Source organism: Penicillium canariense (assembly GCF_028826845.1).
Source record: "Penicillium canariense strain IBT 26290 chromosome Unknown utg000006l_segment0_segment0, whole genome shotgun sequence".
NCBI lineage: Eukaryota > Fungi > Ascomycota > Eurotiomycetes > Eurotiales > Aspergillaceae > Penicillium > Penicillium canariense.
The window spans coordinates 350,246-370,833 of record NW_026622733.1 but is presented as its reverse complement, the minus strand read 5'-3'; the positions used below and the strand labels follow the sequence as shown (position 1 = coordinate 370,833).

The following is a 20,588-nucleotide window of genomic DNA, read 5'->3' as shown; positions in this document are numbered from 1 at the left end:
AGCCAAACAGCCAAACAGCCAACCGGGAAAATCCCTCTCCAACCGTTTCTCCCCCCGACCTCATCTTGTCCCTTCCTTTGACCTGCCGCTCTCTTTCTCTCTTTTTCGTTCTTTGTTCGGCGTCGAGTCGACTACTTTTCCCACTGACGCGAAGCTCCAAATCCCCCTTTGGAAATCCCCGGCATCCTCCCGTTGTCCACATAACTGCGGACCCGGGCCCCCCCTTTCTCGATCGCGCGCCTCTATCCACATACCTCTCGATTCGCCGACCGTCACAATGCCCGCTTACGAACTTCGCTCAGGGGGTGATGTCAAGAACAAGAAGCAGAGTGTCGCTGACCTCAAGTACCGCCGATTGACCGAGCTCAATGCCCGTCTGAAGGAGGATCTCGACCGTCCGCGGGTGAAGGTCTCCGAAGCAGCTCTCTCGTGAGTTTGGCCCCTCTCCCTGATGATCACCACCCACGCTACGCAACCAATCAACCAAAGCTGACCAGAGCCCCTGTTACTGCCTCGACACAGACTCATCAACTACTGCAACAATACTCGCGACTTCATGGTACCCTCTGTATGGGGACAGGTATGCGACCGTTGACTGTGGGCGCACACGCGCAAATCCCGCTAACTCAGTTCGTTCAGGTCGACAAGCGGGAGGACCCCTACGCTCCCCAGCAGCAAGGTGGCTGCTGCACCGTTATGTAATGGCCCTCATGACGACCACTTCTCTTGATCGCCACGACACGATTTCTTTCTTCTGCTCGCCCTTTTCACCTAATTCTCCTGGATCCTCACCCCACCAATGATCGTCTTGACCCTTCCCGACAACTATTCCCCCCTTGGACGCGAACACCACCACATCCGCCGATCGCTCAACTGCTGGACGCGAACAAGCGAGAGACATGCGCCTGAAGAAATCGTCTGCTGGCCCTGCACGAAACCCTTCCCACGCCTCGGGATCATGCGGGTAAATTGATCATTCTCAAGTCCAGTCCTCGTTCCCGGATGGTAGCTCCGGTCGATCGCACTGGACGATGCGATCTACCGTGTTACCCTGTCTCTTCTACTATTGCTTCGCATTTTTTTTTACTACTTCGTCGTCCACTTCTTCAATTTCTCTCCTATAGTATCATTCCCCTTTTGTCGTCTCTGTGTTTTGAAGCCAAATTTCCTTTGTTCTCTGGGTTCCTCCAAAATCCTCTCTGCACCGCACGAGAGTCGGGTTGCCATTCGTGTATCATAGATTCGATTCGCATCCAATGACCAAATACAATAACCGATCTAATCCCAATTCCTCTTCCTTTTTCCCTGTTCTCTCTCTTTGTTCCTGGCCCCAAATTCCCCACATGGTAGAGTGTTTCAGCCTCACGCTCGGGCCTGGGTACACGTCGTCCATAAGATGCAGAACATGCAGCTCTTGAGACGAACCCTCCCAAATCAGGCAAGTTCCCTCCCCCACGGACCCGGCTGACATCATCCCACCAACGTCGGGCTGTCTAGACTGTCGCGAAATCCTTTATCTTCACCATCGACTATAGTGTCGCCGTGACGTCCCTCTTTCTGTCGCTTCCACTTGGCAGAATACCCCGCTCCGCTTCCACGCTCTTGCGTCACCCCCACGAGGATACCTCGGGTTTCCACGCTTTCCGGAGTATCTCCCGCATCCTGGACTGAACATGACCGAACCAACTTCACCAATTGAGAACAGTCTCGCATCAGAGACTGCGTCGTCCGCTCCCACCACTCAACCCTCGACCGCGGAGAGTAGTGCATTCGAGCGTGTTCATCTTCCCCGCATTGCGATCAAGTTCTGTACGCAATGTCGATGGATGCTGCGGGCTGCATATGTATGTGCATCATCAGTTACCTCCCATCGTATTCTGTTCTTCGTGGTTTTTTCCCTCTACGATTATCAAATCCTCCATTGTATATCTTCCTTCCACCTGAAACTATCGCCTGTCATCCTTCTTCAATTCCAATCACGCCCATGTTCAAATTTGCAAAGACATATACAATCCAACTGCTAATGTCCTACAGTTTGCCCAAGAATTGCTCTCCACGTTTAGCACAGACCTTGGCGAGGTTGCCCTGGTCCCAATGACTGGTGGCGTCTTCACGGTGACCATCTGGCATGCAGCAGAGACATCGGCCTCGGGAGAAGTTACGACACAAGAGTCGCTTCTCTGGGATCGGAAGCGGGATGGCGGATTTCCCGGTATGTATAGGATGTTTGAAGTCTTCTGGATTATCTTCCGCTCCTTGGGGAGCTATACAATGACTGACAATTATATGAACGTAGAAGTGAAAGCTCTCAAATCTCTCGTTCGGAACATAATTGCCCCAAATCGGGACTTGGGACATACAGATCGAGCATTGAAGAAGGAAGAGGAGAAGAGAATCGAGAAGGAGGCTCAAGGCAAGCAGCAAAAAGATTGCGAAGACTGCTCCTAACTTTCCGCTTTATACCATGCATACGGCTAGGTCACGACCATGGATAGCATTAAGCTATGGCTCATCTGGACAGCAAATGTACTTTATAAGATTGCAGACACCCTTTAAAAAGTAATATCATCTGAGGTGTATTCAAGTATCTTGCTCGGCTATCGAACAATACCAGATCCGTATGTGGAAGCGTCTTGTTCTCCCATAGCGACACCAACCCCTACGGCAACTCTTCCTCAGAGGGACCTTCGTTGTATCCATTCGATGTCTGGGGCTTTGCGTGACGAGTACGGTCACCACCTATGATGTTTGAGCGACTGATGGCCTCCTTTTCGTCCATTTCTATGATCATTGTCGTGTTAGCAGATCGTCGAGTGAACTAATAGAGATCAATAGAGTCCGTAACGAACCCAGTTGCTGGTCGGTATCGGCGAAGTTCTCATCCATGAGGTCTTCAACGTCTTGAGTGTCGTCCTGGACGGGGATTTCCTGCTCCTTGGTTGCGTAGGAATCGGCCATTGTCATAGGAAGTATTCGGTATTTGGAAACCGAAAAACGGATTTGTAAATTGTGAGAATTGCGATGCTTCAATAATGATGAGAAGCTAGATAGAAAGTTTATCAGGCAAGATGCTAGTATTTATATCTTTGCTCGGGTCTATGGGCGTCACACAAGCTCATCATCCATCGGTCAACCCGAACGACAACAATCAAGTTCTTCAGCTCCGCAACAATCCCGATCAAGATCTAAAACCTAATCGACGAGAGGGCAAGATCTCCGATCTAGAAGATCATTCGAGATCGGTATGTCCCAAGTACAACCATTATCGCCGTTATTCCGCATTCGTCCCTGATTACGTTGCGCTGACGATAGAATATCTCCCCCCAATTAAGGTTGAATTTTGGAGGCTCTAGATTGCGAGTTTTACTAATTTGAGGATTCACTCCTTTTTCCTCTAGTCCAGAATATCTGACTTCTGGGATTCATGACGCTTTGAGAATGCGATATCGCCGAGGGATCTCATAGGCCGAAGCTCGCCCTGTAATGTCGGGGGCATTCGAAGGGAGCAAAACCAGTTTTAGCCAAGTAATTTCCGGTCTACGCCAAGTCTCGGCCTTTTCCGGCTTTCTATTATGTGCACTTGACCGTTGATCATCAACTCATGACTTCCCAAGGATCGCAGTAAATTAAAATTGCTAATTGATTGGTGTAAAAATCAGACATCCAAAGTCCTGAACATTGATCTGAAATTATACTACAAAGCCTCTGATCACCATGCAATATCAATATGCCCCAGCGGAGTGACGCAACCCCGGCCTCGGAGCGCTTCCCAAAATTTGGGTGCACCCAAATTCTCCGCTGAACTAAGTGGCACGTCGCCCACTGTCAACCCGTCCAACCTGCCGCCTGCAACAATGACTTGACACCATGCCACCTCCAAGCTCAACCCAATCGTCACAAACACATAAGCGGTACTGCACCCCGCCATGACCACCGATGACCTGCTCTCGAAGCTGCGCACGGCCATAAAGTACGTTATCATTTACCTGACCCTACCGTTACCCAGGGCCAGGGCGAGGGACCACTTTCTCTCCGCAGACATTTCCTAACTGGAGCAGAGGACCACATGCGTCAATCCACAGACTGAACCTCGCGCGCATCGCGCTCTGCCTGCCGCCGCGCGTAGATGGAGTTGGTCTCTATGCGCTGGGGCTGTCGCGGTATGCGGAGTTGTTTTATGAGGTTGAGGCGGCGTGGGCTTCATTAATCGGGGACCCCGGGGATATTACGTATCAACAAGCCGAGATCATCGGCCAAGAGCAGGGGGGATTGGATCCCAAAACCCGCGTCCAGACTTTGCTGCGCCGATTATATATGCCGGAGCTACAGCGCACGCGGGCGCTGAAGACTGATCTGCAGTTTTTGCGAGCCCTGGATGTGACTAGAAATCCGGACATTTGGGAGTCTATCAATGACTGGAATGCGGGACGTCAAGTCAGGCAGGAGATCCATCGGCGCATTCTAGATAAACCACATATCCTTGTCGCGTATATCTGGATCATGTACTCGTCCATGCTCTACGGTGGACGGGTAATCCGCGCGCAACTCCTCAAGGCTGGTCCGGATTTCTGGGGGTTGTCGGCGGCGGAATTAAGTCCTCATCGGAGGACGCCGTGTCCCTTATCATTTTGGCAGATTGATGACGACGTGGGCGTCAAAGTCAAGTTCCGTGTCCGCGTTGCTGAGGTGGAACAGTTCTTGAGCTCTCGAGAACAGCAGGATATCTTCGAGGAGGCGAGGGCGATATTCGGCATGTTTGAGATGCTCACGAGGAGCTTGGATGAGGAGGCAAAACGTATCAATGCTGCCTAATGTCGGAAACAGACCTAACATGTATATACGATCCCCCGGCGGTGGTACATGAGAGAGGGATAGATGTCTACCGATCTGCGATAGCGAGACAATCACAAAGTCCCTCCCAGTCTACTCCAAACTCTGTCCACCGCCGTTTTTCGCCTGTTCTGCAAGATGTCCGATTTGCATGCTTGGCAGGCCGATTTGTTCCTGTTGGTAAATTCTCTCCATTTTAAGGTACATGCATATTTTAACAACATTCAAGGAAAAATGGCAAGATGACTCGTCGCTATCGACTGATAGCCAACGAGAACACATTTTCTCTGAATTTGTAGCACTCGGAATCCGTGGTCGTAAGGTAAATTAATCTTGGGCCCCTGCTACTCCTGAAACGAAAAGGCTAACCTATCGGAATAGCCCTATGCGAATCAACAGAGAAGACTAAAGGGCAGATCTGTGCTAAGCCTTCCAACCTCCAGCCAAGAGCTATTGGATCGTGTTCGTCAGCCGAGCATTGAGCGTCGGTTGACCGAGGGTCCTTATTGAGTCCGCACCTACTATGAGCCTTCCTCCGAGAGCTCTTGGGCTGCGATTCAAAGTCATCTTGAACACAAATATAGGGAGCCTGATATTTGCAACGACTCGTCCCTGTATAACTTCGGTTCTAACTGGGAGAGGATTTTTCTTCGTCTGCCACAGCTTCTGGACAATCTTTACTCTGCTGAAAAATACGAAGAGGATGCCCAAGAGTCCCTATAGGCTGGAATTGAGGCTGAGGCTTTTGATCCGCAGGTGGCGGAAGAAAGCGGCTATGACCCGGCGGAGGACGAAAACCCATGGACCTCGTTTTATTCAGACTACCACATGCAGCTAGTCATGAACCGCATCCATATCGTTGATAAAACAACGCTTGCTTCCAAGGGCCGCGACGCGGGGAAGGTTCCTGTGGTGTTTGTTGACGAGTGCGGACGGCCAATCCGCTACTCTCGCCTAGAGCTAGAGGAAGCAGCGGATATTGTAAATCTCGAAAATTTCATGCTTATAGAACATGGGTCTTGGGCCAATGCGCAGGTTGGCGAATCCTATGAATGGGGGGCGCCCTTGGGACCCCCCTATGGCGAGAATGGTGGGGATACTTCCGAGTAGCAAATTTCACCTTAGTGGACCTCGGGAGTAGTCTCGGATACAAGACTTTCCTAGCCTACATAGTTAATACAACTTTGGAAGCACCTGCAGCATAAATACTATTATCGGCGAAATTGACGGGTGGAAAATCAAAGGTATGCTAGAGCTGATGCATTGAATTAAAATTTACAAACTGATAGCAGACAGGAATCGAGATCGACAGAAACGCTGAGGTTATCGCCGCAGTCTCCAACTTCGTACTGCAAGGCGAATGGCTGCCAGCGATATATGAAGACTAGGCGGAGGAAAGAAGACTGCCTCATACGTAGTTTCAGTGCGTTGCTTTCTTAACATCGAGGGTATCATGAGAAGCCATCCAAAGCCAGAGATAGTCATCGTAAAAAATTCAGGATTGTGAAGTTCGAAACCTAAGACTTTAGAAGAGGAGTTTTCTATCGAACTTGTTATATAGGCCCCTAGGAGGGTCACAGAAACTAGACATGGACTGAATTTATCCGTGTCTAATAAGGCTAGTCTAGGCCATTGATCGACATGTATTTTGGAACCGGTGATTCCATTCTGAAAAGCGAAAGGCTAAAGCGTGTTGGTGCCTAGGGTACCTGTTGAATCGAGCCATAGGGAGCAGACAGAGAATAATCTATTTGAAGAACGAAGAGACTATGAAGGCTGAGCAAATACACTGTGAACGAATAATCTGTAGCGTATTGCTCTTCTAAAAGCCTTGCAACCTCCTCACTACGCCGAGAGGCCGAATAACTCCAATCCTAACAATGAATTATGAAGGCAACAAGGGCTCAGCCGCAGTGTACGACCGAAAAAACAGAAAGGGTTAAGAGGCGGGCAGGACAAGTGGGTTATCCGATTGGGCGGCGAAATTGTAGGGGCGGAGCGATGAGTGCAGGATAGAGAAGTAGGGGAAATGAAAAAGTGAGAAAGGGGAGGAGGAAAAGCGAAGACAACTCTGTTATATTGGGAGCATCAATGGGAGGTTACGTGACGGCGTACTAAGGTACTAAACTTAAAAATGGCAAAACTAACTTGAAAGGACATTTCACAGGTCCACCGTTTACATGTCAAAAAATTCAATATGTATATTGAAGTGTATAAATAGTGACCCAAGCTCACTACTCTCAAATCAACGAAAATGAGGAGGCACAAGCCTGGCCAAAATGAATCAAATGTAAAAACAAGTCGAGAGACGAAAGAGGGACGAAACCAACGCCGCCGGTCCCCGTTCCAAGCTCTAAGATGACCGACCCAAAACAAAATCAAATGCAGCCCCCAAGGGCACAACGCACGTGCAAATAGGTAGACAGACAAAATATAAACAAACAGCAGTAGAAGACGTATTGTGTCAATGATCGTCACGGAGGCAGACGCAGATGCGGGGTCAGGACCCGATGCAATAGAGACAAGTAAAGCAATTACTCGAGACGAGAAGCGAGAACATAGCCACCGGTGCCGGGAGTGCGTATTCAAGCGAGCATGCGAGGCATAGGTAGAGCACTGCCTGCTGTGTTAGGGAGGAAGAAAAAAAAAGGCTATAGACAATAGCAAATGACTGATTCTGGTTCTGCAGAGACAGAACCGAACGAGAATTGCGTTTGCTTTTTGCCCAGGCATCTGGAGTCGAACCGCGCCAACAGGTAATCGTCTCTGAGATCATCAGATGGGAGAAATACCGGGACCTGAAGGGGCAGACAGAGGGCAGAAACCAGGAGAAAAAAAAGACAAGGAGATCAGATCGTGAAAATCATGTAACACAGTCGAAGCCTCGACACTCATCACAACAACAAAAGATGCACCATTCGTGAGACCATGATCGCATAATACAGCCGCTTAGCCAGTGAAAGCATCCACCAGCCTGGGACGAGAATGGGACAAAAGGGAAAGAAATCAAGATTCGCCATGGACCTCCTGCTGATGGTGGTTGCGGCGCTTCCAAAATGCGAGCCGCAGCCGACTGCGTCGTTTGGGAAGGCGGCGCAGCACACCATTGTGAGAGTCGTCAGGAGGTCCCTGGGGGCTTTCATGTTTGATGCTCTCCCCGGTGGTGGTAGACTGGGTCGGGCTGCGTGTGCCATTAGCTGCTGGCTGAGGGAAGTCTTTGTGGTTTCCATCCTCAGACGGCGGATGACTGATGTCCTTGGTAAAGCTGGGACTGCGGCTGTAGGTGCTCTCCTGGTCTCCTGCGTGGGAAGCATACGACGTGCTAGGACGTGTGCTGCTGTCATCAGGAGCCCCAAGGTCGCTCTGGGCTGCACTGTCGTCCGAAACACGCTTCTCATCCCCACTGTCCACCTGCAAGAAACTGGATGCGTTGGTCGCGGGCGAGATAGGAGTCATGTTGTTGCTATAAGTGCTGACACTTTGGGTGCGAGTGCAGCTGTTGCGGTTGGAACTTGACGGACCGGACGTGCGAACAGAGGAGCTGTGGTGCGCATGGTGGCGATTCGTACTTTGTTGTTGTCCTTGGCGAGAGCTAGTCGGTCTTTCATTCGATGCTAACTCGTTTGCGTAATCGCGTTCCTCGGTGTTTGTTGATGCGTTACCACCATTCGTAACCGAGTTGGCATACAACGCAGCAGCTAAAACGGCCGGCTCTCCGGAAGGGCGAGTCGGATCGGTGAGAGGATTCTGATATTGTCTTCCAACTGATCCTCGTGCTGATTGCGGCGCCGTCGGGATGGAGAAATAAGAGAGGTCGGGTATGGCACTAGATGATTTTCGTGATGATGGTACCTCGCCGGCGATGGGGGTGCCGGTGATCTCAATCTGTGGACCTGGAGTGTCCGGCGACACGACCGGCTCGATGTTGTTCTCGTTGTACGCACCAGACTGTGATTCCGCGCGGTCCGATGATTCAGGCGAATCGGAGTCATCTGGAGCATGCTCTCCAGCAGCGGTAGCTTTTGGTGTACTCTCCTCAGACTCAGCGACGGGAGCGGCCGGGCTGAGCGAACGAGGCGAAAGAATACTATCTGTTCGCTTTTCCATGGGAAGGCCCTGCTTTCGCAGCTCGTCGTTTGCATGCTGCTGCCACTGCGCCTGATTGCGCCGGAGGTGGTCTGCCGTGAATTGCAGCTGTGGCAGAAGATCGGAAACCCCTTCGAAAAGTGGAAGAGCAAATATGGACATAAATCCGATCTGGCCTGTGGCCAGTTTATAAATATTGCCCAGCTCCGGTGGACCGCCAAAGAGTGCAGTCTCCATACCTACTTCTTTCTCCATCTCGCCTTGGTTGGCGAATTCCTCCTGCAGGATTTGAGTCCACTTCTCTGCAATGCTCCACGGCCGCGCCACGTTACTGATGTCGGCGCACTTTATCAGCAACCCACAGAGAAGCGTCTTGTACAGCTCAATATCCTGAGGCTTCCAGCCATCGACCGACCTGCGGTTTTCGTAAAACTTCTCCTGCAGTGATCCCATGCGCTCCATGAACTTCTGGTGGACGCCCATGTCGGTCGCCAGAATAGAGCTGATGAGCAGCTTCCGAAGTTGTTTGTCCTTGAACGCAGCCGGCCAGTGACGGCGAAGAATCTGAGAGAAAGCAGCACAATGGAATGCTTCGAGGACCGAGTTATCGTTATACAGTTGTGCCAAGGGGGCATTTAGCTTGACAAGGAAGAAATTGTTGACTCCAGGATGGCCGACATCGTGACCAATTGCTGAGATCAGGAGAGTAAGAGCGTCAAATGGTGAGATGAGAGAGGCGATGGGGGATTTCGTGATCGGAGTCTGGCCAATTTGATCGTACGGAGGTAAGGCACCAATGCGAAGCAAAAAGCAAAACACAGACTGCAACACGTCGATCGCATGGCGGAAATTGTGATAGAGGACGAAGGAGTTGTAAGCGGCCCGGCAGGCGAGCAAGAAGGTTTGCAATTCACCCGGGGTCAATCGCCAGTGTTCCAACCCCGGCATATTGAAGGCGTGAGAAATCATCTCGCAGGCACCAAAGACTAGCTCATCCTCTGTGAAGATGTGAGCGGAGAAGTTCCAGCTTCCGATCTGCTCTCTGATGAAAGCTCCGCGCTCCCGGTCGACATCGAGATCGCGTTCTTGAAACTCCGCGATGATTTCCTCCGGATTACAGATTCCCTTCATGAGTTTGGACACCATTGCCTCTCTCAAATAAGCATACGGCTCTTCATCGTGCACTCCGACCCACGACATCTTGCGCAGCTTCTTCCGTGCCAGGAAGCGAGACATCTCCTTCTGGGCATTGCGGCGTGCCCGGTACGCATGGACCACTAGCCCCTGGATCCGGGATCGATCAAGTGGAGTAATCAAGACATCCACCGCACCTGCATCAAGGCACCGGGCGATTTGCTTGTGCTCCAAAGTGACCAAACTCCGACTCTGCGCTTCGCTGGTTGGGCCCATCGGAGCGTTACCGGGCGCATCCGAGCCAACGGCGCGCAGAATGGCGACCGGAACGACGAGATTCGGGCCATCTTGAACTTGGATATCGTTGGAAACTCCGGAGAGAAGTGACAGGCCAGGTGCCTCATCCGAATGCGAGGAGAACGTGAAAGTTCGTTGAATGGAACCGGGGGATGGAGGAGCGGTATCTCCCCACGAGACGCGGCCGGCCTTCCGTCGGGCGATATTCGATTCGTCGATGTTAAAGTCAATGCCAAAGAAAGCGAAGATCGGGGTACAGTCTTTGCCAGCGTATTCACTGAGCTCGGCAAGCTTGTTGGCAAAGGATGCTCCGGTCTGACAGAGGTAGACTGGGAGAAGGTTAACAGGAGAGACTACCATGCAAATGAGGCACAATGAACAAAAACCTACTCTTTCTACACACTTCCAGCAGCTGCTCCACATTAGCCTGTAGTGCATCCGGCTCATCGGGGACTGCCAAGGAACCGGCAGACGACAGTGTCGATGCATCGATCGACTCTCGGCGCACCCATCTTTCCGATCGGACGCGGTCGTCGATGTAGACGCCCGTACACTCCACGCGGTCTACCATCATGTAACACACAGGGGGTGAGTGATCGCTCCGATTCAGGCGACGCCGCCAGAATCACAGGGCTGCAGCCAAGAACGTAGGAGAGAAAACGAAAACGAGGCGACCGGACCTGCCCTGGTTTGCATATGGCTCCAATGACCGGAGAAACGCAGGGGATGAAACGGTTGGAGGACAACAGACGGTAAGGGGGGGTTGAGACGATTGAGATGAAATGCGGAAAAGGTGGAAGTGAAGAGAGGAGGAGAAGTGAGTTGTGGTCGTTGGACGTTCCGGGATCAGACCGAAGGGGAAGGGAAAAATAACGAGCGGCGAGTCGGACTTGAAGCGAACCGACGAGAAATCCGAGCGAAGGAACGACTAGAGTCGGCCACAACTCCTAACGGCAGGATCAAACAATGCAGTTGTTCCCTGCAGCGATTCAGCCCGAGTCGCGCCGTGGACCGGACGATCCGAGACAAGTGCGACGGACTTTGTCGCACTGGGGGTGGGAGCCGTCGCGCGCGACCGGGCAGCTCGAAGAAATGGTGATAATTACTGAGGCCGATGTTACTGCGGATGGCAGGTGAGGGAGAAAGACGACCTGTGGTGACAGGTAGGAAGGGGCGAGGAGAGATTGTGTTGCGTTCAGCAGTTGGGTCGGGTTCAGGGAGGAAGTCGTCAAGGCGACATGGTCGAGGCCGGGCGAGGGAGCAGGTGGATGGGCCGGTGGCCGGTGGGCGAGAGAGATGAGGAGAGTGATGGCGTGCAAGAAGTGGTGAGAGGGGGAGGTTGCAAAGGGCAAAACAGAAGTGGAGGGGGGGGCACACGGGGAAGGGGCTTCTTTCCTCCTTCCAGAAGGCCTGGAGGGGGGGGGCGGGACGGGATGATCGTCTCTGCACGATACGCCGGTCGCAGTACCCTAACAGTGTCCAGAGTGCTTGTTACCGACTACTGGCGACTCAACTATCCTTTGCATGCGATATCTCGTGACTGCTTCTCAACTACGTTTAATTTCAAGTTCAATCCTTCCCTCCTTCCCTCCTTCGCCTCCTTTCTGCCAACTCTCTGTCCTCTCCATCCTGCAGAGCCTCGATCCGTCCCCAAGTGGACCATGACGCCTCCTCTCATTTGCGTACGATTTTTTTTCTAGAAGGCCCACGGTCTTAGGTAAGCCCACCGAAAGTTCCATGGCGCCCACTTGCGGATTCGCGGCCGGTCAATCAGTCCTGCTGATTGGCTACACCTGCAGGATCCCGTCGAGGCTCCGGGGAGTCCGCCGGGCGCAAAGCACCCAACTGCACTCTGCACAGGCCGACCGGCTGGATTGATGCGACAGGTTGGAGAGGAAGGGGGGGCCCCCCATTTCGGGGGCTTTCTCCTCGAAATTACCCTGCCGCCCCCCAGTCCTTTCCCCCGAGTCCGGTCCCCTCCCAGACGGCGTGCGTGCCCTCGTCAACTGGATCCTCGCCTCCATTCTCGTTCGTCCCTCGGTTCCGCCCCGGTGCTTATTCCGCGATGATCTCATTCACCAGATGCGTCACTTTTCGTCGCAACACTGGACCTTCTGGCAGAAACGCCACCGTTCCTGGCCGTTGCGCGCTTCCCTACATCACCGGATTTAACTTCCTCTGACCTAACCAGACTAACCTATCATCGCGGCCCTGGGCCCCTTCGCTCCATCATTCCACCCTCCGCTGCAACGCGTTTGTCCGTGGTTCGGAGGGCGATCGCAGCCTACGGGTGGATGGCCGGCCAATCAGGGGTCCGCAATAGCCAGCACTAGTTTGACCTCCAACCAGGCTGAACCCGTAGAGGCGGTAGAAATCCCGGAAACAGTCGTGCAGCTCGGCCCTAACTGAGGTTCGGTGCTGTTGGTTGGTGTCGGGTCGTTTGAGAATGCTTAGCCTGCTTACTATCGACAAGGGTCTCTCAGCCAGGGTCCCTACACATAATACTCGATTGCACTAGGGTCGCACTGATAATACGCTTCATGCGATGCCATTGGTACCCCGTTCCGCAAGGCCGGATCCTGCATAGCCCGACTACCTGTTACATAGGAGCTACCGTTTTCTATTGGTCTAGTCCCCCTAACAAAGAATTTATTATCCTAGGGAACTATGCGGTGCTGTCAAAAAGGACGAGACTTTGCGATCGGTGGATCCATCCTCCTTCCATGGACAAGAATGGCCCGCCACTCTGAACCGAACTGTGCATACTCTCCTTCATAGGACTAGATAAGATCAAGGGAAGTAGTACAAGACAGGATGCTTTAAGTCGTGATATGATACCGAAAGAGCCACCGAGCGTTCTCCTAGCCACCCACTATTCACTCTCCTTACTCACCATTCATTACACAAATAATCTTTCCCTTCGTCTGATTACTCTCCAACAACTGGTGCGCCGTAACAATCTCCTCAAACGGAAACACCTTCTCAACAAAGACCTTGAACGTCCCATCACAGAACTTCGGCAGCGCATGCTCCGCCAGCGTATCCCTCAAACGCCCCTGGTACTCCACGTCCCGACTACGCAGCGTACTCCCCTCAACACGAATCCTCTTAAACAGCAGCGGCGCAATATTCACCCCATCCGGCAACTTGCCTCCGCCCATTAGGCCCAGCAACACGACACGCCCATCGCGCGCCGCCACGTCCAGGTCGCCCTGGAAATAGGGCGCGCCGATAAAGTCGATGGTGAGGTTGACGCCGGCGCCGCCGGTGGCCTTCTGGATCTCGGCGGCCCAGTCGTCGGTCTTGTAGTTGAAGGCTTTAGTGACGCCGAGCTCTCTTTCGAGGAAATCGATCTTCTCTTGCGAGCCCGCTGTCGCGTAGATTGCGGACGCGCCTTCGGCTTTGGCGAGCTGGATGCCCGATATGGAGACGGAGGAGGCACCGGCGTGCCAGAGGACGGACTGGCCGGCTTTGAATTCGCCGATAAGGAAGAGTGCTTGAGAGGCGGTGATCCAGGTCTGTACGGGCAGATTTAGTATCTAGAATCGGGCATGGTGGGAAACTGGAGCTGGGAGGAGACTCACCTCTGGCACACCGGCCGCTTCTTCCCAGGAGAGCTCCTTCGGCTTGTGGACAAGCATCTTCGTCGAGACAACAATGTACTCGGCATAAGCACCTACACGGCCGAGCTCATTAGCCCAACCACCCGGTCAGGAATGAATAAAGAAATCAAACATACCACCATACGCCAACCCAAACACCTCATCCCCGCGCTGGAAACCACACCCCGCAGCAGCAGCCTCATCCCCAAATCCCTCCACCACACCGCTAAACTCCACACCAAGCGTCTCCGGTGCCTGTGGCGGCAGCGGATACAAGCCCTCGCGCTGTAGCAGGTCCATGCGGTTGAGCCCGAAGGCGCGGATCTTGATGAGAGCTTGGCCTGGTGCGGGGATCGGCTTGGGGATGTCAGTGACGTGTAGGGCTGTGGCGGGGCCCTTGCCGCCGTGGACGCCTTTGTGTCATAGTTAGTATGGATCCATGAGCTTATGGAATGGGAAATTGGATCTGCGGTTGAAGACTGAGGTATATAAAAGGCCCGGGGCGAGCGGCGTGTTTCTTATATCGCGCGACATAGCTCCCGGGACTCCGGTATGTGAGGGAGGGGTTGCTAGGGGGGGTGAGTTGGGGCAGATGTACCGATTGCGCGCATGGTAGTAGTCATTCTTGTGATGGGAAGTCGATCAAGTCGAGCTTGGATGTGGGGATGATATTTCTGCAAGGACTCGATGTTCTTTTATTTCCCGCAGCTCGGGAGTGCTGGGCAAGCTGGGAGAATCTGGAGCGGATGAAGCGCGTATTTGTCAGCGCCCACTTTGACGTTGGGTGGGCCTGCGGATATCCACAATCACCAACCCTCCTAAGGTTGGCAATCACGGTTAACCGGCACAAGCTACGTCCCTGCCGAGGGGCCGACTCACTGGAACATTGAGTCGAGTCCACAAAGGGAATGGCACGGAAAGCGCAAGGGGTAAAGTAAAAAGGTGAAAGCCGAGTAAAGAGAATAGCAAATGCAAATCAATTCTTCTAGCCGTAATCACGGGGGAATGGTAATCAATCAATCGTCATAGCTGTAAATGGAGAAAGTCACCAGCCTTATAGTACTCCATGCAACCCACGAACCCCGTCCCATCCAGTCCCATCCAGTGTAGTCCAGCCGATTGTAGTCAAGGCACACCACCCATCGAAACTTCGCATTGCTTTTCCAGCCGCGATCCGTAATCGAAAAACGCCGAGAAGATGTCAGACAAAGGGAAAAGACGGGAGAAAATGTAATGTCAAGGGAGAAAAGTAGAAAATAAACAGAAGATAACGGATGAATATGGGAACAGAGGTTCAAACACACAGACGCCATATGGGGGTGTGGACAATTTCCATCAAGTGAGAAGAACAGAATAATGCAGGGCACTTTTTGTGTCAAGATGCCACCCACGCACAGATGCAATAAGGGCAGAAGAGAATAAAAGAAAAAAGATCTGAGCAGGTATCATACAATCCGACGGGGCGCTAAAGAGCTACCGCAGGAAGAACGGGAGGAATCAAGAGAGAAGGTTCTTGAGCGACGGGCTCGCGCTCGCTCCTGACCCAGTACTCGTAGCGTTCATGCCCGAGTGCCGCCTCGCGTGGGGAGTCCCGCCAAGTATACTAGCCAGCGATTGAGTCGAGTCGACTCGAGTGGGAGGGGAAGGCCCGCGCGGGTCAGGACGTCCTTGAACTGACGGTGGTGAGCGGGAGGAAGCCCCCATTTCACGATCAACGGAGTACATGCGCGGCGGCGGACCACCGTTCAGGGCACTGAGGGAGGTCTGCGGAGACCGGTTGACCGTCGCCTGCACGATCGGCGGAGAGGCAGATGCCGGGTATGGGCGCGGGGGAGCTTGCGAGAGATGCGGCGACCGAGCGGACATGGGGGCATAGGGGCTCTGGTGAGCCGAGTATGTCTGCGTGGGCGGTGGCGGAGGGGGGCCAGTGCCGAAAGGAGACGGCGGATGAGCAGGCGGATGAGTCGGCGGGTAGCTGCCTATGTGATGTGGAGGGAGAGGCGCCGCAGGATACGCAGGCGGCGACATGCCGTTGCGCACGTCGGGACCAGGCCGCTGGTCATACCCAGGATAGCCCGGAAGGGCACTGTGCGAATGAGCCGGAGGCAATGGCCGTCCAAGTACGCCCGTTGGCACACTTGCTGGCACACCCGTTGGCGTGGGGTGTTGGTGTGAATGCGGATGCGAATGCGAATGCGGCACGAAGGTATGGCCATGGTTGTGGTTCTGGTTCTGGTTGTGATTGTGGTTGTGACTGTGACTGTGGCCAGTAGCAATGCGAGGGGTTGGGAGCATGGTAGGGCGCTGGGCCGCATAGGGCGAGGGCCGGGGCTCTGGTGCGGGCTCAGGCACAGGCGGGTGCTTCAGGTGACATTTGTGGCATTCGTAGGCAGGCTCCCCAATGTCCCCGTTGGAATGCACCAAAGATAGTCGCCGGGGGGAAAGGACGGGCTGTTGGTGTTGTTGCCTACTCCATTGGTCGCCAAGGGGGCTCGGGGTTCGTTGCGTAGTTGGCTGGGCCACCATCTGGGGCTGAAATCGGTCGTGCATCGAACACATCTCCGGTTTGTCGAGTTACCTGTGACAGGCTTTGGCACAGGTACATTTTCCTCCGTGTCTATTTCCATTTCATCGGCGGCATCGTCGGGGGCAGGTTGGGACTTGTGGTTGTCTTTAGGAGCTGCCAACACGCTGCTTGTGGAAGTCCGTCGGTGGACTGCGCCGATGCCGTAGTAAACAGGGGCTGCAACCGACTGCTGCACATACGCTGCCTTTCGAGACGTTCCGGTAAGTGTGAGATCCGCCTGCTTGTATGTCTGAGCGAACAGCTGCAGTGCATTGAGGCCATCGGGGCCTGCCGCCTCGCCAATATCATGCACAGTATTCGACACGCTGTGGCTAGGGCAATAGATGACAGGCGTAGCCACACCAAGTTCGGAGCCAAGGCGAATGGTCTGTACACTGTCTTTCCGCGTGCTCTTCACAGGTGTAACATCAATCCCAAGGCGGTACCCTGCCTGGAACGCACAGCCAACATGGAAATGGCTGTTGCATCCAGTAGAGTGGCAGGAAACACACGCGCCCTTAGACGACTTGCAAATCTTGCACACCTCGCGCCACCGGTCTTTAGGAATAGACCCAAATCCCTCCGCAGGTTCCAACTCTTTCGCATCCCCGAACTTGATCTCTGGGGTCCACAAGGAGCACATCACGTGGGCCCAATTGTTGCCGGCAGTGCGCTTCAGAGGCTCCCGAGGACTGACAGGCTTGCCCACTGCTTCCTGACGCTGGCGGTAAAGCTTGATGGCTTCGGTGACCATCTCCTTCTCTAGCCGTTCCTTTTCCTTGTCCCGGTCTGACTTCTTCCGGCTGGTGTTCTTAGTGGTTTCCATCAGATCGTGCTCGGTCCATGTTACTGGGCAGAGAACGCATTCGTAGGTTGTAGAGATTGAAGGGCTGCGGTCGTTGGAGCACATATCGCATAGCCACTTGTTGCCAGCTCGGAAGGACGAGATTCCGTAGCAGTTGCGGTGAACGGTCAGGCGGCAGTCTCGGCAAGAGAGGTGCTCATCGCCAGACGGCTCGACCTTGCGACAAATCGCACATGGAAGAGTCTTCGCCCTAGGCGGATCGGGGACAATTGGCGGTCCCTCAGAACTAGTCTTCTCGGCACCCACCTTCTTCTTCGGCATGGGCTCGACCGATGTCGCAGTGGATGTCGCAGTGCTCGGCACATCAGCACGCGGTTTCTTCTTATCCAACTTGCTTTCGTGCTGCAGGTGAGGGTTGACATCAACTGAAATTCCGATGGAGGAGGCGGTGGCCGCTGTGACACTGTTGATGGTGAACGGTGTTTCGGTAGCCACAATCATCTGGGCCAGCAACTCCTCGTCAATGCGTCTCCTCCATGACTTGTTGCCGCTGGTTGCAATTCTCTTCCCGACTTCATCAATATCCTCATACTGAATGGCGTATTTGCGCCATAGCAAGGCACAGCGAAGGCAGAGGGAAACGGTAAGCAAGGGCCCTTTATCCTTCTTTGCAGAAGGGTCCGAAGGAACCGTGGTCCCGGGAGGGACCAGGGGTGCACGTCGCCACTGCCGGGAGCTGCGAGTGGAGCAGAACTTGCACTGAAATCCGCGTTTCTGAATGACTGCTTTCTCGTTATCAAAGGCTGAATCATCGTGATCATCGGCGACATCATCGAGTAGTTTGGAGGTAGCCACACTCTGGCGGCGAACCTCCTTCTTGCCTCGTCGCCCTTCATAACTGCCCCATACTTGTCGACCTCGGGGAGTTTTCTTCCACATGTAGTAGAACCGCACAATCTGGTAGTGTGGAACAGTCTTGACATGCTTGGTGATATTGCGCCATTCGGAACCATACTTGGCAACTCCTTGCTCAAACAACTTTAACTCCTCGGGTCGAAGATGAGGCTCCTTGAGATCCTTGTACTTGTTGACTTTCTTCAACTTGGCGAGAGCTGCGTCCGCATTGAAGCTTTCGGAATATAGCAGCTCCAGAGCCTTGTCCAAAAAGTTGGTGCAGTACTTCTCAACTCCAACATCGGGAGCCAAGTCCTTCGCTCGTCGCATATAGTCATCAATAAAAGCCTCCCGGTCAGCATCGCTCAGATGAGCGCCCGGCGCATCGTCTTCACCTCGTGCGGGGAGCTGCTCCGCAGCCGGCATCTTGAACACGAGCTCGGCCGTGCGCGCCTGCTTCCCATTACTCATCGTAACCGGCTCGTCCTCTCCACGTTGAATATACCCTGGTGGCAGATCCTGGACCCATTTAGGCCGAGTGGCCTTTTCTTGTTTCGCAGCCTCCATGGCAGCCTTGCTGTCAGTGGTCAGTTTCCCGACTTTGGGACCGCCCGACTGCCTTGCGTACTTCTTCTTGAGCTCAAGTGGCTTCACGTATTCCACTGGACGTCCAAACCAAGGATTGACGATGGCTTGGTGTCGCGGTCCGAGTCGGGAACTGGCACGAGGGTAGATCCGATCATCGTAGTCGAGAGCGTCCTCCACGCGGCAATGCATGCCCAAATAGCGATACGGCCACATCCTCGCCTGTGCCATCTGCTCCGCGGTTTCCGGCTGGGGCATGGAGTCCTCGATGGCTGCCGGAGTGCTGACAGAGGTGTCGTTGACGACAGCTTTGGCGTGGTGCTCTTCGTCTTCCTCTTCCATAACCTCGTCCTCCCCGTCCGCTTTGGCCCCGCCGATAATTGGCGTGTTGCGAGCTTCCAATTTGCGTTCTTGGGCCCGACTGCAGGGCGCACAAGCCCAGGCAAATCCGCGAGCAGGCTTCTTTGTGAGGGCAGGTCGGACACAGGACATGTGGTAGGTCGAGCGACACACCGCGCAATCAACCGACTCGGAATTTGCCGCGAACAGGTGGCATCGCTTGCAGGTCTTCACGGCGCCCGTCAATTCCTTGCTCTTCCCGATTTCGACGAGGATGAACTTCCAACGATCATCCAAGACGCGCTTGACATTGGGTGGCACATTGACCACATCCTTGGTGGGAATCACGTCGTATAGGCGATGAATATAACGATCGAACATCTTGTCGTACCAAAACGAATCTCGCATCTTTTTATATGAGGTCAGGTCGTCGATCTCCGAGGCATGGCGAATCTGACACTTCCCGCGTAGCGAAGAAAGGGGACATGTATCCGAGTGCATCGATGCATATACAAATCGCGTGTCGGCGCTGTGGCGCTGAATGTCGCGTGGGCGGTAGTACCAGTTTACCCGCAACGCTTCAATCACGCCCGACTCTTTCGTCTTCGAAGGCAAAAACTCCATGATTCGAGCCAGGTAATATGGCTCACCAGGAGGTTCACAAATTAAATATACATGATCTAGCCACTGGAGTTAGCTGGTTGGCCTTGGAAGATCACAAACCCATGGCACCGGTGGTGCAAGGTTTCGGGCTCACCATTTACGGCAAATGTGGTGCCATCGTCCGATTTGATTTGGCCATTTTCAAGATAGGGACCCGAGGCCTCAAAGCTCATCATGTTAGTGAAATAACCACCGTCCGAATCACCCGGCGCGGCGGTGAAGATCCTCTTTGCGGCATTACCACCGGAGCTCGCACTGGAATTCGGGGTGCTCGCAGGCTGCTTGCGCTTCCGTAAGGAGCCGGTGCCATTCACATCGTCGGGACGCGCCGAGAAGGACGACGTGCCGGGGATGGAGTCTTTGGGCGCGGCATTGGCAGTGCCGTTGGGTAGACTCTTCCGGGGTTGCACTGGTGAGGACTTCTCGCTGTCGGTTTTGGATCCGTTGACGATGTTATTGAGGGCCACGCCACTATTGCGCTTGTTGGCGGTCTTGGCGGGAGCGGCCTCAAAGTCCACGTCGAGGTCCCGGTCCTCGGCGTAATTGGGCCGAGGAGCGTTACGCCCTCTCGATCGCGTCCCATACGGGACCGCGGCGGAGGCGCTGGCCGGGTCGGCCACAGCCTCCGGGGAGTTGCTCGCGGTCATTGAGGACGAGTCTTAGTCATCCACGGCAGGCATAGACGGAATTCCTGCGTGGCGATGGCAAGAGCGTGACCGGCACGTTGCGCGAGATGGCTGTGGAGTATGATCAGTCACAGGCTTGGGTGGGATGGCGGAGGGTGGAA

At 53.8% G+C, this 20,588-nt stretch overlaps 9 protein-coding genes across 9 annotated transcripts; 5 read left to right on the top strand and 4 right to left on the bottom strand.

Moving 5' to 3' along the window:
- Positions 1 to 277: 277 nt before the first annotated feature.
- On the top strand, positions 278 to 702 carry N7482_008120 (guanine nucleotide-binding protein subunit gamma; the record flags this gene model as incomplete). Its single annotated transcript, XM_056690244.1, has 3 exons — positions 278 to 429; positions 523 to 580; positions 640 to 702. 3 exons carry the CDS (start codon positions 278 to 280, stop codon positions 700 to 702), a joined length of 273 nt encoding a protein of 90 aa, XP_056540009.1.
- A 971-nt stretch (positions 703 to 1,673) lies between these two features.
- Positions 1,674 to 2,448, top strand: N7482_008119 (Rdx family protein; the record flags this gene model as incomplete). The annotated part of the gene is made up of 2 exons (XM_056690243.1): positions 1,674 to 1,844; positions 2,035 to 2,448. The coding sequence occupies 2 exons, from the start codon at positions 1,674 to 1,676 to the stop codon at positions 2,446 to 2,448; spliced, it is 585 nt and encodes a 194-aa protein (XP_056540008.1).
- A 211-nt stretch (positions 2,449 to 2,659) lies between these two features.
- Positions 2,660 to 2,958, bottom strand: N7482_008118 (uncharacterized protein; the record flags this gene model as incomplete). The annotated part of the gene is made up of 2 exons (XM_056690242.1): positions 2,660 to 2,781; positions 2,850 to 2,958. The coding sequence occupies 2 exons, from the start codon at positions 2,956 to 2,958 to the stop codon at positions 2,660 to 2,662; spliced, it is 231 nt and encodes a 76-aa protein (XP_056540007.1).
- Positions 2,959 to 3,926: 968 nt separating this feature from the next.
- On the top strand, positions 3,927 to 4,812 carry N7482_008117 (biliverdin-producing heme oxygenase; the record flags this gene model as incomplete). The annotated part of the gene is made up of 2 exons (XM_056690241.1): positions 3,927 to 3,970; positions 4,059 to 4,812. The coding sequence occupies 2 exons, from the start codon at positions 3,927 to 3,929 to the stop codon at positions 4,810 to 4,812; spliced, it is 798 nt and encodes a 265-aa protein (XP_056540006.1).
- A 156-nt stretch (positions 4,813 to 4,968) lies between these two features.
- N7482_008116 (uncharacterized protein) lies at positions 4,969 to 5,940 on the top strand (the record flags this gene model as incomplete). The annotated part of the gene is made up of 3 exons (XM_056690240.1): positions 4,969 to 5,010; positions 5,060 to 5,152; positions 5,587 to 5,940. 3 exons carry the CDS (start codon positions 4,969 to 4,971, stop codon positions 5,938 to 5,940), a joined length of 489 nt encoding a protein of 162 aa, XP_056540005.1.
- Positions 5,941 to 7,836: 1,896 nt separating this feature from the next.
- pdeB (3',5'-cyclic-nucleotide phosphodiesterase PDE2) lies at positions 7,837 to 10,918 on the bottom strand (the record flags this gene model as incomplete). The annotated part of the gene is made up of 2 exons (XM_056690239.1): positions 7,837 to 10,676; positions 10,738 to 10,918. 2 exons carry the CDS (start codon positions 10,916 to 10,918, stop codon positions 7,837 to 7,839), a joined length of 3,021 nt encoding a protein of 1,006 aa, XP_056540004.1.
- A 395-nt stretch (positions 10,919 to 11,313) lies between these two features.
- On the top strand, positions 11,314 to 12,680 carry N7482_008114 (uncharacterized protein; the record flags this gene model as incomplete). Its single annotated transcript, XM_056690238.1, has 5 exons — positions 11,314 to 11,480; positions 11,565 to 11,672; positions 11,831 to 12,029; positions 12,147 to 12,336; positions 12,430 to 12,680. Exons 3-5 carry the CDS (start codon positions 12,009 to 12,011, stop codon positions 12,678 to 12,680), a joined length of 462 nt encoding a protein of 153 aa, XP_056540003.1. The 5' UTR covers positions 11,314 to 11,480; positions 11,565 to 11,672; positions 11,831 to 12,008.
- Positions 12,681 to 13,232: 552 nt separating this feature from the next.
- N7482_008113 (NAD(P)H-quinone oxidoreductase) lies at positions 13,233 to 14,572 on the bottom strand (the record flags this gene model as incomplete). Its single annotated transcript, XM_056690237.1, has 4 exons — positions 13,233 to 13,865; positions 13,932 to 14,023; positions 14,087 to 14,362; positions 14,548 to 14,572. The coding sequence occupies 4 exons, from the start codon at positions 14,570 to 14,572 to the stop codon at positions 13,233 to 13,235; spliced, it is 1,026 nt and encodes a 341-aa protein (XP_056540002.1).
- An 874-nt stretch (positions 14,573 to 15,446) lies between these two features.
- N7482_008112 (DNA-binding E3 ubiquitin-protein ligase SNT2) lies at positions 15,447 to 20,448 on the bottom strand (the record flags this gene model as incomplete). The annotated part of the gene is made up of 3 exons (XM_056690236.1): positions 15,447 to 16,400; positions 16,421 to 19,818; positions 19,896 to 20,448. 3 exons carry the CDS (start codon positions 20,446 to 20,448, stop codon positions 15,447 to 15,449), a joined length of 4,905 nt encoding a protein of 1,634 aa, XP_056540001.1.
- Between the last annotated feature and the right edge of the window lie 140 nt (positions 20,449 to 20,588).